The sequence below is a fragment of the Mastigoproctus giganteus genome, chromosome 8 (assembly GCF_048544385.1).
Source record: "Mastigoproctus giganteus isolate SK-2022 chromosome 8, ASM4854438v1, whole genome shotgun sequence".
NCBI lineage: Eukaryota > Metazoa > Arthropoda > Arachnida > Uropygi > Thelyphonidae > Mastigoproctus > Mastigoproctus giganteus.
Genome location: NC_143582.1, coordinates 54049768 through 54066128, shown reverse-complemented (window position 1 = coordinate 54066128; position 16361 = coordinate 54049768). Strand labels below are relative to the sequence as shown.

General features: G+C 35.6%; 1 protein-coding gene across 1 annotated transcript in view; it reads left to right on the top strand.

Annotated features, from left to right (window-relative positions):
- The window catches only part of LOC150081532 (midasin), a 1449634-nt gene that overhangs the window by 34821 nt on the left and 1398452 nt on the right, over nucleotides 1–16361 (top strand). Inside the window, exons 3-4 of the mRNA XM_090380238.1 lie at nucleotides 2698–2788; nucleotides 6010–6158. Of these exons, the coding sequence (XP_090236364.1) occupies nucleotides 2698–2788; nucleotides 6010–6158 (240 nt within the window). The remainder of the gene's footprint in view (nucleotides 1–2697; nucleotides 2789–6009; nucleotides 6159–16361) is intronic.

The window sequence follows — 16361 nt, the reverse complement described above, 5'->3', positions numbered from 1 at the left end:
GCTTCACCAGCGAAGAAGACTATATTGCACATCATCAGGCATCTCTCATTTTATAGAGTTATACTTCGCAACTGGGTTGTCATCATTGCAACATCAGAGTACCCACCAATGAAGAGCCAATAAGTTCTGAAACGATGCTGTCTGTGTGGTGGTATCCACTGAGAATAAGTAACAGTAGTCTTTTCCATTGGTGAAGCGTTGCTTATTCGAGTTAGTGCAATATCATGGCAACTCATTGTGAAGGTATTCACAATATGAGATATACTTAAATGATGCTATAGCACAAACCTATACATTAGTTAACTTCTTCTTAACCTGAGGCTATTGCCCTAAACAAATTATGTAATTATCAATTAATTAAAAAAATAATAAATAATATAAAATAAACTACCTGTTTCACTCCCTCCTCATGTAAGCTGAACTTTTAATTTCCCTAAGCTGTCATCCTCGGGTGCCTCCGCAGCCAGGTGGGCAGGAGCAGCAGTGCGTAGCACACTCTTCTTGATCAGACCGGGGTTCGAGCCCGTGACCACCAAATACGGAGGATGTGGAAAGGTCAGGAAATGACAACCGCATATCCCCGGAGCAATATGGCCTTAGTTGCTAATACTCCTAAAAACCAAATAACAACAACGACAACAGTCATCCTCAATCAACAAAGGTGGAAACAGTCTAATAATTAACAGCTTACTGGCTAAAGGAAAACATCCTGTAATCCAGTTTAACCTCTTCCCCTGTAATTTGAATTTATGTTCCCTAGTTCTCAAATCATTTATAACAATGAAAATTTAACCTCATTCATTTTACTTTCTCCTCTTGGAGCCTTATGTGCCTCGTTTAGGTCTCTAAGGTGCCTAGTTATCCTGTAGCTCACTCCTCATGAGATATTCTAGGTTTGTCAGCCTCGTGCAAATTATCCTGTGCGCACACACACACACACACACACACACACACACACACACACACACACACACACACACACACACACACACACACACACACACACACACACTCTCTCTCTCTCTCTCTCTCGCACACACTCACTCGCACACACGCACGCACACACACACCACTTATACAGATATAATGCACAGTGGCACAATATGGTGTAAGTCACCTAAAACCCTATAATAACAACTATGGCCCACATATTTGAAGTCTCTCCTCATATGGATGCCCTTTTGTCAATCTCATCAGTCTGCCTTTGGACCCTTTCGAGAAGCTCTATTTTTTTTTTTTTTATGTGCAGTCTCCACACTTCAACACAGTATTCCAAGTATCGTCTTACAATTGTGTTACACAGCTGGACTATGATCTTCCTGTCTCTACAAGAAAATGTTCAATAAATCATTGATAGGATGCTGTGGGCCCCCTTTGCTGCTAGCCTACACTGCTTGGAGAACTTCATGTCTGTATCCTAACTCCTGAATCCTTTTATTTCTCTGTTTTTAATTCAGTTCCACCAAGTGTATATGTCATTTTTGGGTTGCTATTCCTCAAGTGTAAGCAGTTGTGCTTACACTTGGGGAATAGCAACCCAAAAATGTGCTTACACTTGGAGAATAGTGTGGAAGTTTTATGCAGCACTTGGAGAATAGTGTGGAAGTTTTATGCATTCTCATGTGGAAGTTTTATGCAGCAAAACCTTGCATTTTGCTGCATAAGAATATAGCAGTCATGCTTCTTCAGGACAGTCTGTTTTGCTTCATCCTGAAGAAGTGCTATTTAACACTGAACATTAACCACTGTACTGATCATGACGTCATCTGAAAATTTTGACATTGTCTTGTATCCTTTCATCAATACCATTTAAGAAAATCAAAAAACAACCCTCTGTCATCTACCCTGCAATGCACCTAAGGATTTTCCCTGTGATTCTGACATATTCGAGCTTATACAATAACTTCTCATGTGGAACTGAGCCAAGTGCTCTGCTTGGTACATCAAAGTAAACAATGCGATATTATTTTCTATATCTAGCTCATGAGTGACTCAAAATACCTAACCAGGCTGTTTAAACATGATTTTCTCCTTTACACAACCATACTGTGTTTCCCTCAGAATTCCGTTTCTATCTAAGTGATTCTGTACTGTGATCTCTATCACTGAAGTCAGACTGACCAATCGGTAGTTTCCACTTCACTCTTAAAACTGTCTTTTTTATTGCAGTATATTGGTACTTTCTTCAAACCAAGCAAAGATCTTGTGATTTTTCATTTGTTTAGCATGTGATTTTTATTCATCTCTAACTTGTATGAGATGACCCAATAAAATCTTTCACACAAATCTTTAATTTGAATACCTATTAGAGAGTGACATTCTGTTTTATGAAAATTTCTGTAGTGGATTGACGGTCATGTAAAATTAGGTAGAAAAATATTTTTCTTTAATTTTCTTCTCAAAAATTATGCATTGGAGAACAGTATGGTTACTACGTTCATGTAACATCATTACTCTTAGTTGAAGAGTAACGATGTATGTTACCTGAACATTATTACGTGAGCCTGTGAATAAAAGTTTAGTTGTCTTGGTTAAAGGAAATATACTATATATTTGAAAAATATATTTCCTTTATTTATTGATGAATGAGGTCAGAGCAAAACAGTAGTAATATTTATTTATTTATTTACTGAGTTGAGATAATAATATGTATTTCTGTAAAGCTGTACTATATTGAAAACACTCTTTTCTTTTTAGGTTTTGTATCCAGTACTTTGAAAGATATCCTTCAATGTTTCTGAGATATCAAAATGGACTTTATGAACAGCCACAGAAAAAACGAAAAAAGGTATAAGATATTGTGGGCTCTTTTTTTTTTATGGGAATGAACAACTAGGTTTTTTCTCTTTTATACAAAAATACTTGGGAGCTTATTAGTTAGCTAGAATTCTAGATAGATGGATCTGTCCAAAAGTCAATGTCAGATGTGGATGAGGTACAGTCAGTCCTCGTATAGCACGATAGTTGTGTTCCTAGAAACCCTCGTGCAATGTAAACTCATGCAATATAAACAACAGGCCCTATGGGAAAAATGGAGTTAGGTGCCGACCACCCAAGGTTGAACACACATTTGTAACCAAAACATTACCAAACACTATAAATAATCGTAATAAAATACTTACGTATTTTATTACAACTATTGCGTAATAAAATATTGCTAATGCTTTTGCTTCTGTCGTAAGCAAACTTGTTTTTTGTTTGATTTTCTATCCAAACAGATGACAGCCGCTACATCTCTTCCAATTCTTTGTGTCTTAATCTAATGGATTTTAATTACACTTTGAGTTGTTCATGCTATGAAAGCTGTTTTTATTTTCTCTACATTCTTTGTAATTCTCGGTGTTGCCTCATTCAGGTCTGTAGCATGTGCAATATCACATGGTCTTTCATTTCGCTCAAAGCGTTTCACAATTTCATATTTTTTCTCTATCGACAGAGGCGGACTGGCCATAAGCCTTACCGGGGAAACCCCGGCGGGCCGGAGGCCGGTGTGATTTTGGCCATAAGCCATAACATGAGGCCACTACAAATTTTCCCGGGTAAGAATTTTTGATCCAGTCCGCCTCTGTTTATCTATATTGCTTTTCTTTTTCTTTCTGAATCTGCAGTGTCTTCACAAGGACGCTTCCTTTTCACACCTTTTAAGTATTTTACTCATTTTTAGGGAATAAAGCACAATTACAAAACGAGGAGGCACGCTTGATACACATAAACAAAGCTGCGCACGTGTAGCAACTGAATTAAAAAAAAAATAAGGCAGAGATACAGTATTAACACCTCACATTTTACTAAAGCACATTTCTAGGGGTTGCTACCATAAAACAATAAAAACAATTTCCATTTGCGTTCCTGCTAGTGGAATCTGTTATAAACTGGTAGTAAACTCGATCTAATTGCATTTGCGATTATACCAATAGCTGGAATTGTGTTGGTTTTTACGTTATTATGGTGAAATGTGTTTCCCTTTCACTGATATAAAAAACATAAATATATTTTCAGAATCTTCTCTTCATTCCTATTGTGTTGCGTTCGACTGCCATTTCTTGTAAACACAAAGGCGAATCGTGCATAAGCGAATTCGGTTCGTGTTATATAAGATATCGTTCCCCTATTTATAAACACCTAATCGAAACTGCCAGAAGCAGTTTCAGTTCGGGCTAGTAATAACACTACAATACATTCTCCTCAAGAGCTAATTGTTCAAATTGTTGCTCTAGTGCAGTGCTGTTAAAACCTTTTTGGTCTGATGACCATTTCAGCTGGCATAAGGTTCCACTAATCCCCATCCCACTGCAAAAAAAAAAAAAAAAATTAACAACAAACAAACCATAACTACGTTGTATTGCAACATAATGACTTGCATTTTGGAGCAACCCGTGGGCCACCACTGCTAGTTTGTGTAATATAATTTGAAAATCACTGTGCTAAGGCTTATCATTCTTCAAAATCACATTTGACCAGTTGACTTCAATAGTGTGGCTCTTCATTCTACAGGATTTACCTTTATATTGTGCCAGAGTTTGAATGATAACAGTATATCATGGTGCTACTCAGAGATATGCGAGACATGATTGCTACTCAGAGAGAGAGAGAGAGAGATGGTAATGCTTTTAATCAAATATGTTCTCTGAATCAGATCAAGGTTAACACAGGTATGTTAATTTTGAATTTCTCATAGACATTATTTCTGGCACCTCCGTAGCCAGGCGGGCAGGAGCAGCAGTGCATAGCACACGCTTCTTGATTAGACCAGGGTTCGAGCCCGTGACCACCAAATACGGAGGATGCGGAAAGGTCAAGGATTGACCACCGCATATCCTCGGAGCAATATGGCCTTAGTTGCTAATGTTCCTAAAAACCAAATAACAAACAAACAAAACAACATTCATTTCTGTTGCATGCGTTTTCTGTATATATTTCCATGGGCACTGTTTTTCTGAATTGGCGCTTCTAATCCCACTGTTCTTTTCCAAACTAATCTGAACTTGCAGCTCAACCAGTCAACGTCCATTTGCTGTCCAGCTTCAAAGAAGAGATAAATGACTTTGTCATTTATCTCTTCTACTTCAGTTCTCTGCAACAACCTTCATTCATATTTACTTGCTAAAAAAATTACAAACCACAGAAACTCAAGTCTAATATTAACAGTTATCTTCTGTCTTCTCAGTCTTTAACTCATGCCTGTTATTGGGTTCTGTTACCTTTTGTGTTTGGGATTTTGATGCAAAAAAAAAACTGTCAGTCATTTTGTCTTAAAGCTCTTGTGAACCGATATCTACTTAAATTGTGGGTCAATAAATATGCCACCTTTCACTTCTGAATCAAATAGTTTTGGTAGCATAGATTATATGCTTGAAAGTATCACCTTGAGGATACATGAAAGGAAGACTTTTTGTAATAAAGGTATTCTTTAGTACATTGTATGTGTTCAGAATTTCTATGGTGAATTGCATTCCTGATGTATAGCCCGAGTATGAAAGACATTGATCTTTAAATTGTAAACCATGATGAGCTGCACTACTAACAAGTAAAATTTATCTAAAAAGAAGTATAATGTTACTTATTAGTGTGCGGTGCCACCTCAGACAGTTATTTTCATGCTTGTTAGCATCTTGTCAGCAGAAGATTAAACTCCCTAAGTACAACATTGACAATCCACAATTGTAATCTTGTACTATCAATGGGTTGCTTGTGCTGTATTTGGAGTTCCTAGCTTCCCAACAATTAGATTGAAATAGCTGTCTGCAGGGGTGGAACTGTTCACTAATAAGTAACATTATACTTCTCTTTTTAGAGAAATGTTACTTATTGGTAACATTTCATACTTACAGTTTGAGAGATCATTGGCTTTTCGATGACATGCCATTTTTCATTCCTGGGCTACATAATAGGAATGCAAATTCCACTATAGTAATACAGGATTATTTTTTGTAATTTTGTTTTATTGCCATTCAAATTATGTTCAGTTTTCATTTTCAATTTTTTTAAACTTTTATTTTCCATTTCTAGGACAAGCAGTTACAAAAGAAAGTTAACCTGCAGCAATTACTTGAAATTGCCTTTGTATTTCTTCTGTATGATACAAAGTTTTTTAGAGATAAGTGGGACTGGAGTGTAGTAATTCCATTCCTGCATCATAAGAGTGTAGATGTGAGGTGGTAAGGATAGTTTTTTATTTTTCAATTTGTGTGCTTAGAGGATTTAATATCTCCTAAACTTATTAATCATTAAATACATTTTTGCATTTAATAATTTGTGCATTAGTTTAAGATCTTATATGAATACCTAAATATAGGATAATAAATGTTGATACTGGTTATTTACACTTATACCAAGATAAAATCATTTATTATTCAGAAATATGTTAACAGTGCCTTGACCACTTGCAAACTGGAATAAAGTCAGGGTTGGTTTGGGGTGTAGATAATGTATAGCAGTGAACAAACACAGTGCAGACAAATACTACCACAGATATGAACAAAACAAAGGTGAATGAAATAGTGTCAGAAAAGTAACACATTTCTGGGTAATGAACATGTCCTATAATGATAGAGCCACCCGTGTGGATAAAAATGTGGACCAGCCCCCATGCAGACAAACAATGTGTGAGACATTTATGAAGCAGTACTTTCCATTTTGGTGTGAGACTAAATACTTGTATTTATTAGAAATTAAGACAGATAATGAAATTGTCAGAGGCAAAGCACAAGCTGACCATTCCATAATATAGTAAGATACTGCATTATAGTCATATAGTAAAACACTGCATTAATTCTGGTATAACATATGGACACAAAAATCAAATAGTTATTCACCGTCTGATACCTCATCAAAAAAGAATGCTACTGCAGTAAGTGAATCTGATGAGAATCAGCAGAACTTGATATTAAAACTGCCATCTACTGTTTATTGCATAATGTAGTTGTGTGACCAGCTATGTTGCAGGAACATAAAGTCTGAACTTCAGCTTAACAGTCACCATGTGGAGAAAAGAATGTAGTAGGCACAATGCAACATGAGTGACTGTAAAATGGAGGCAGGTCATATTTAGTGATAACGAACAGCTCACTCTTGACAGATCAGACAGTTGGAAATGTTACTGAAATGATATTCACAATAATAAAGTGAGAGTCTTAATGGTCCAGAAAGAAGTGGCAGTGTGTGGTTTGAGAAGAATTCTGTGGTAGTGGATAACAAGTTTGGCATTTATATTGACATGTGCACATGAATGCATCTGCTTGTGTACAGTTTCTCCATTGGCATTTTGTGACTCCTTAGAAGCAATCTCCAACCACTTTCAGCAAGACATCATCCATAATTTAGATTCCACTTGAGAATGTTTCATAGCTATTAGTATTTCTGTGATAAACTGACCACCATGCTGATTGGGCTTAAACTTCATGGGGAACATGGGTAAATATTAAGGCAAGTTTTTAGGGATGGTTGCCGTATCAGAAGTGCAATATGCCTTAAGTGGTTCTTGCATTAGAAATAACGACAGCCATATCAGTAATGCAGAAACTCTGAAAACACCCACATTTCTCAATCATGAAGTGCAATTACAGATAGTCAACTGAGAAATTCATCGAATCTATGCCAAGCAGGGTGTTTTTATTGCAAAGCAATGTGCTTTTATTAGATTTTAATCTGTTTTATGTTTTCTTTTGTAGCTAATTTTGAACAAGTCTGAAACCCTGAAACAATGCTATTTTGACAAGAATAAATGTACAAGAATTTTCTTGGGTATTTTTTTCCCCTCATTTTTGTAATATAATTTGTTCATAATAAACACAGTATTTATAATAACTAATTTTTGCCTCAGAAATTACTCATAATGCTACACATATTACTGTTTTCCAGGCTCTGTCATTTTGTGATACACTTTATGTTCCTGTAATTTTTCTGTAATTTGTTTTTATAATCATATATATTGTCAACTGTGTGGTTCTGATAACTGTGTGGTTATCACGACTGTTCTTCACCAAAACTATATTCAAAAATACTTCTAATCCTCCTCCTCCCCCTCCAGAAGCACATTTGCTTTATTTCCTTTTTATATATTTGTCCAATATTTTGGAACTTTTCTTTTAGAAAAAAAACTATGATGTTTTCTCTCTAGCTTTTTAGCATTTTGGGTCTGATTACATGTGCGCTTGCACACTTCCCATACTTGACAGAAAAGGTATCTCTATTACTGAGGTAAAAAAAGGTCACAGAAAGTGACCTTTTCTACCTCAGTAATAGAGATTGTATCGAAAAATTCCCCTATTTTTAATCTTTTTTCTCTTCTTTAGCAATGTCAGTTTGTTTATCTTATTTATTGGACCCTGCTCATTCTTAGATTTTTAACTAAATCCCAAAATGGCAATCCACTTTTGTGCAATGAGTTTTCTACTGTGAATCTTTCCCATAATCTTCTCAATATATTTCTTTAGCTGCTTTCATGTCTTAACACTCTTGCACTTTTCTTTATGTTCTTTATATTGTGAATAATTTCTTATACAGTGAAATGTCAGTATAAATAATTTGTGCGGGTGAACAAAATGTATTTGCTATAATGAAATTTCATTGCAGTGAAAAAAAAAAAAACCAGTCAGAACAAGTTAATATATTGCAGAATTATTTTAAAGAAACTAAATTATTAAATGCAATTTCATATTTTTTAATGAAAAATTAAAATTTTTTTATTTTTTATGCTTGTTATAATCAGCGAAGCAAATAACAACCATAAAACCATAATTCTGCCTGAGAAAAAAATTATTATAAAAATTAAACTACAATATTTTCCACTTTTATATAATATAATTTTTATATTATAAAAATTATATGATATAGTTTAAAGATATTATATAATATTTTTATATAATCTAGTTTAATATTTATATTATAAAAATTAGACTACAATCTTTTCCAATTTATAAAACTACAGTAGTGCAATCGTGAAATGATATGATGTAAACAAATTTATTCCTCACACCAAATGCTAAACAAACATAATTTCAATATAGGTGCTTCATCTACCAGCATGTTTCACTAAATATTTAACTCTGCATAAACAATCATTGTCACTTCCTAAATTATTCAAGAAAGACTTAGGAAGTTAGATGGATCAAACGCCACTAATCTTGAACAGACAATTAACTGCTCAGTTAGTAAATCATTTCAGCATTGCAGGTTCTAAAGACCAGAAATAAAGGTCTGTGTCATATTATTTAAGGATTTTCTTTTTACAAATTATATTACAGTGAAACCTCTGTATAGTAAATACCACTGGGGCAGAAGAAAGTGTCTGCTTTTCTAAGGACAGTATACGTGTAGTCAGTTTCAATGAGTTAGAAAAATGTAACTCATTACAGTAAACCCTCGCTATTCGCGGGGGCTACGTTCCTGTGAAATGCCACGAATACTGAAAACGCAAATACTGAGTTATGGCTCCCACAGTAATAAAAGGGTTCCGTTCCAAAATATGAAATATATAAGAAAAACTAGTCTAAAATTTTGTCTATGTGTATTATATGTACCTTCATATTATGACTATGTACATAGACAGTACATAGTGAAATGCAAGCATATGGCATCGAAATGAAAATAAGAAACCATTTAATATTAAATGTAATATTTATTAGAAATTTCAAACAAATCTTTCAAACCAGCACCTTTGCTAGCTAAAAACGTATCCCGCCAGTGCTATCACCAGTTTCGCTAAAGTGTTGATAAAGGTGTTTTGCCTTTTCATGAATGATGAGTGAACTTAACGGAATTTTATTATGAGTTCGGTCTTCTATCCACAGATTTAAAGCCTTTTCCATTTTTTCTAATTTAACATCATGAGTTACAGAGCAAATTTTTGAAGCAATTAGCATGTTTTCACGGACACTACGGCGGATTTTTTCTTCTGATTTTTTAATTGATCGTACTGTTGACTCATGATTTTATAATGTTTTGCCACTGAGGAGACACTTTTGCCATTACAAATTTTGTCCGATAACTCAATTTTATTCGCTAATGTCATCACCTTTTTTGATCTTTTCACATTTCCCTTGTTATTCGCAGCCATATTTTTGTATGGGTTAGAAAGAACTTGTCCGCAGTAAAGTCACTTTCTTCCGTTAACACGCTCGAAAAAGTCTGTTTTACACTGCAAAACGGTAGATTTATCACTTTTGTAAGCATATCAATTTATAAATTGATAAATTTATTCAATTTATAAGCATATAAATTAAAAGCAAACGACGAAACCTTCCATGACAAGCGCATAACACATACTGAATAAGGATTAGCAAGAAACATCCACGCTCGCGATTTTGTCACCCCTCTCCCCCCACCCACTGAGCACTGTTTTGACCGGGAAAGATAATTTTAGCCACGCCCATGTTTTTTTATGGCGGAAAATGTTCACGGCGCTTTAAAATTCAGTTTTTTAGATTTCATTTTATATGAAATCAGCAACCGCGAATAGCGAAGGTTTACTGTACTTAAAAAAAAAATAAACAGACTTTTTTTTATTGCTTATCATCACTATATATTTGTATTTCAATTAACTTTTAATAAATAATGCATAATTAAGTTTTAATAAGTAACAAACTTTTATTTGTGTTATTTATTATAAAACATTAACTTTTAGTAAAAAATGAATATAAATTGCTTTGACATTTTCATTGTGGTTAATTAGAGCTCTCACTAGTTTACTCCATATTTGTTGTTTTTGCTCACATAGAATTCTTTTAATGTGGTTAGGTAATATAATGCATCAGCATATTTTTTTTAAATTTGTGGTCACACTGCTGTTCATCCTTTTCAGGTTTTTCATTGTTCATAAATTCACTTACAATGTCCTTTACTTCAATGTTTATTCCTTCCACTACTTTAGTCTACAGAAACATATTCATCATTGCTTAGTGAAGAATTTCCTAGTGTCTGTAACAAGCCGTCAAGTACAGATGCATCAGCTGCATCTGCAAAGTCATCATCACACTGACTAATGCTCACATCAAATCTTGCTTTGTAGAAGCAGTTTTTAATTGTAGAGGGGCTCACTTCATTCCATGCTGCACTAATCTAGGTTATAGCTTGCAGTACACTATACTTTTGCAAAATTTCGAACAATTTTTTTCATCATATTTTGAAATCAGGTGTTTAAGACCCATTTGTCGATATTTCACCTTAAAGTTTGCAGTTATTCGTTGGTCTAGTGGTTGAGAAGCAGATGTGATGTTGGGAGGAAAGCACACCATTTCAACATTACAGTTTAATGCATGGGTCAGATCTGGCATTTCAAGAAATAAAATAACTATTCTATTCTGGCAAATTAGTCTTTTATCCAACTGGATTAGCCATTTGTCATTATCTCCCTCGTCATTCCAGCTTTGTTTGATTTCTAATGTACATTGGGTTTACTTAAATCCAAACCTTTAAAACACCTTGGTTTCATAAATTTGCCTTAACAAGACATATTTCATGAGTGCCCATTATGCTTGTACACAAACTACAGTTAGGTGCTCCTTTACCTCCAGCACTTTTCCACTCTAAGGTACATTGTTTAATCTGGAACTGCACAAATAGAAAAGAAACCTGTTTCATTAGTATTCAATGTTTTCTGGGGAGTATGCAACAAGTATTGATGGCAGCCCTTTTTTCTATTCAGCAACGGTTTCCAAATTAACATCAGTACAGCCCCACAAACTGCTTTGAAAGAAATATTGTGACATCTGTGGAACTTGCCTAATCAGCCATTAGACTCTTTAAAGTCATTGTTGTCAATTACTTGAGCAATTTCTAAAGCTTTAGTTTAAATCATAGGCCCAGAGATGGTAATGTCTTGACTGCGTGCCTGACTAAACCACTCAAATGTCAATTTATTTACCAAAGCACCTTTGCGATGAGAAAACCTATGGTAGTGCTTTTCATTTTTATTTTCCCGCCACTATTTTAACAAATTTTCTTGATTTTTAATAATTGCTCCTGTTGAAGTCTTTCCATTTCTAGAATATTCTATGACTTCTGTTTTTTATTTCAGTTAACTGCTTTCATGACATACTGTAGTATACAGTACAAGTATGTAACTGTAAATTCTTACTTGTGCCTCTGCACAGGATTTCACAATCATCCAGAATCTGTCCACTTGAAATTTACTACACTGCCATAACAACCACATACTCTGAGAAAACAAAATTGTGTGTGTTTGTGTGTGTTTTTTTTTTTTTTTTTACATTTTGAAGATCTAGACACCATACGTTTAGTGGTGATAGACTATGGAGTGGTTTCAATCAAAGTGTCCAGTTAAGTTTGACTGACAGTTTTATTAATGTAGCATGCAGGGAACTAATTGCAAATGCATTAGGGTCCGTTTGTAGAGGTGCCTCCATAGCCAGGTGGGCAGGAGCAGTAGTGTGTAGCACACACTTCTCGATTAGACTGGGGTTCAAGCCCGTGAGTACCAAATATGGAGGATGTGGAAAGGTCAGGGAATGACCACCGCATACCCCCCCCCCCCCCGGAGCAATATGGCCTTAGTTGCTAATGCTCCTAAAAACCAAATAACAACAAGAACAACCGTTTGTAGAGTGCTAATTTATTTTAAAGAAATTTATTGTACAGTACTGTATTACAACTGTATTCCCATGTTTACACTTAACCTTCACCTTTCTCTCTCAGCAACAGCATCTCTCAGGTTTACAATTTTATCGTCTTGTTAAGATGAACATGCGAGTGGAACTGCTTCAAACAGTCAAAACAAAGTTTGTAAATTCTGTGTCAGCAGTGGTGAGCATATTAGCACCATATTCTGCAATCTGCTCTGTATGTAATCTGCCATGGCTGTTAGAAGCCTAATTAGTGTCACTGTTACTGTAATGACTTTGACGTTCACTTGACTTTGTGACTAAATGAAGACCTTTGAAAACTGGTATATGTGTGTGCCACTAGCAGTGAACATGTTCATCCAAAATGTTAGCCTTGAAAAAATCTAATTGTCTGCTGCAGGGAGGTCAAAAAATCAAAAAGGACAGTTATCACAGTGTCTGCTTTGGAGACATCACTTAATGTGTAATTTCAAATACTTATGGCTGGGACCCAAGCCTGAATGTCCCCAAAAGAGATGCCTATTGTAGAGGGGTGTCTATTAAAGGAAGTTTCACTGTATTTCTCTCTCTCTCTCTCTCTCTCTCTCTCTCTCTCTTTCACAGGATAACTCGGGAATTTTTTTTTGGCTGGTGCAGAATAAGCCTCAGGCTTCCTTGCACCATCATCATCAGCCATTTTCAATCTACTGCAGGATGAAGGCCTCTCCAGCAACTTTCCAGTTCCTTCTGTTTTGAGCACTGGCCATCCATTTACTACCCAAAAACTCATGAATTTCATCTATCCCTCTCCGCCTTTGTCTTCCAGGTTTTCTTCTAGCTCCTCTTGGATACCATTCTGTTATTTTCTTAGTCCATCTGTCATCATGTCTTCGAGCTATATGTCCTGCCCAAGACCATTTTAGTTCTTTAGCTTTGATAAGAATGTCTTTTACTTGAGTTTGCTGCCTAATCCATGTGTTTCTCTTCTTATCTAACAGTCTGATTCCCAATATGATTTGTTCCATTCTTCGCTGTATAGTTCTCAGCTTCTCTTCCATTCTTTTGGTGAGTGCCCAAGTTTCACTTCCACAAGTCATGGTGGGGAGTATACATTGGTTCATTATTTTACGTTTCAGACAAACTGGGATATTGCTCTTCAGTATGTGACTATATTTCCTGAATGCTATCCATCCAAAATTTATTCTTCTCTTGACTTCCAGCCATTTATTATTATTGCAGCTAATAACTTGTCCCAGATAAGTATATGACTCCACCTTTTCAATTACTGCTCCTTCAATCATTATTTCCCTTTCTGTGGCATACTTGTTCATCATTACTTTTGTTTTAGCCATATTCATCTTTAGTCCAAAATCCTTACTAACTATGCATAACTGATTAAGATTTTCCTCTAATTCTATGGGATCGTGGCTTATGACGACAATGTCACCTGCAAATCGTAAATGGTTTAGGTACTCTCCATTCACATTGACTCCATTCTGCGACCAGTCTAATCTTCTGAAAGTTTCCTCAAGGGCAGCAGTAAACAGCTTCGGAGATATTGTGTCTCCTTGTCGAACTCCTTTCTCGATTTTAAATTTCCTACTGTCTTTGTCTAGTCTAATAAAGGAGGTAGCACTCTCATATATTTTCTTCAAAATCATAATATATGGGGTATCAATGCCTTGTCTTTCCAGTGCCCGAAACATTGTCTTATGCTGTATGGAGTCAAATGCCTTTTCATAATCCACAAATGCCAGGCATAATGGTGTTTTATATTCATTGGCTTTCTGGCGTCTCCGCAGCCAGGTGGGAAGGAGCAGCAGTGCGTAGCACACGCTTCTTGATTAGACCGGGGTTCGAGCCCGTCACCACCAAATACGGAGGATGCGGAAAGGTCAAGGGAATGACCACTGCATATTCCCGGAGCAATATGGCCTTAGTTGCTAATGCTCCTAAAAACCAAACAAACAAACAAACAATCATTGGCTTTCTCCATTAGCTGTGATATTACATGAAGGTGATTCATAGTTGAGAATCCTGTCCTAAAGCCAGCTTGCTCTTTCGGTTGATTCTCATCAAGTATTCTTTCTAATCTGTTAGTAATGACCCTTGTGAACAACCAACTTGTAGATGTGGGATAACCAGCTAATTGGTCTATAATTTCCAATTTCTGATTTATCTCCTTTCTTATGCAGCAAAACTATGATTTTTTTTTTTTTTTTTTTTTTTTTTTATGTGAACCCCAAACACGAGAGGTATTAGAACCTATAGTACTTAGTACCGTGCTTGGGTTACATTATACCACTGCTTAGGCGTCACACCTTTTCTAATGCACTTTGTGAAGAGCCTTGCCAGTTTCTGTATTATGTCTCTTCCTCCCATTTTAACAACTCTAAAGTAACTTCATCTTCCCCCGGGGCTTTCTGATTCTTCATTTTCTTCAATGCATGTTCTACCTCATCACGAAGAATATCAGGTATGTCGTATGTGTTGCTACTTTGCAATCTATCTTCCCCACTGCTGGCATCATTTCCCTTCTCCTTGTATAATTCCCTATAGTAGTCTTCTGCTATTTGAATTATGCCTTCTCTGCTGTTTATAAGTACACCATCACTATTCTTCAGTTCCAGTATCATTTGTCTTTCTGTATTACTGCTCATGGCTGCTGATTTAAATCCTTTGTTTTCCCTTAATGCTTGTTCTACTTTTCTTGTGTTAAATCTTCTTATGTCCTCTCTGTGTCTCTTTGTAATGGCTTTGCATAACTCAGTATACTCAATTTTCTCCCTGTCAGTGTTTTTCTTGCTCTTCATTTGTCATCTTCGGTTCATCATGACAAGTGTTTCTTGACTAATTTTTTTCTTCTTTGGATTTCTTTTTCCCTATAGGTTTTTTGGGCTTTATCACTTTCAGAAAGTTGTAATATTCCTTGTCGATATCTTGGTCCTGAGCAGTCTGCAGAAGCTCAAACATGTTCTTAAGTTCCAGTACATACTGCTTTTTCTCCTCTTCTGTTATCTCAAAGACCTTTGTATTATTTACTCGAGTCAGTTTTTTCCTTTCCTTTCCTACATCTACATCAAGTGCACATCTTACTATTCTGTGATTACTTCCAACATTTACCTTATTCAGGACAGTAACATCATTCACAATATATCTTATGTTAGTGAGGATGAAGTCGATTTCATTAGTTGTTAATCCATTTGGACTCTTCCTTGTCCACTTTCTGTTCACCCTTTTCTTGAAAAAAGTGTTCATTACTGACAGTCCTTGAGATTCTGCAAATTCCACAAGTCTTTCACCTCTTTCATTTCTTTCACTAATTCCAAAATTTCCTATAGTTCCCCTTTCTGCGCTGTTTTGTCTTTTTCCAACCTTGGCATTGAAGTCTCCCATAATAATAGTGTAGTGGGTTTTCTGCTCATCTAGAAGACTCAGTTTCGGTGTACATTTGTTCAACCTCTTTATCATCATCATGGCTCGATGTTGGTGCATAAATCATTATAATCTTTAGCTTGTACCTCTTAGAAATCTTGAGTATTAGTCTTGACACCCTTGGTGATGTACTTTTGAATTCCAAAATGTTGTTTTTAAAATCTTTATGGACCAGAAACCCAACTCCACCTTCACTCCTTTCACTATTTTCCATTGGTGTACAGCAGATTTCCACTTGATAAACTTATAAGTGATTCATTTCTTCTTCTTGTTTTAGCCAAACCAATAATATTCCAATTCACATTTTGTAATTCCTTTTCCAGCTCTAATATCCTGTCTTCACCGATGAGTGATCTTACGTTATAA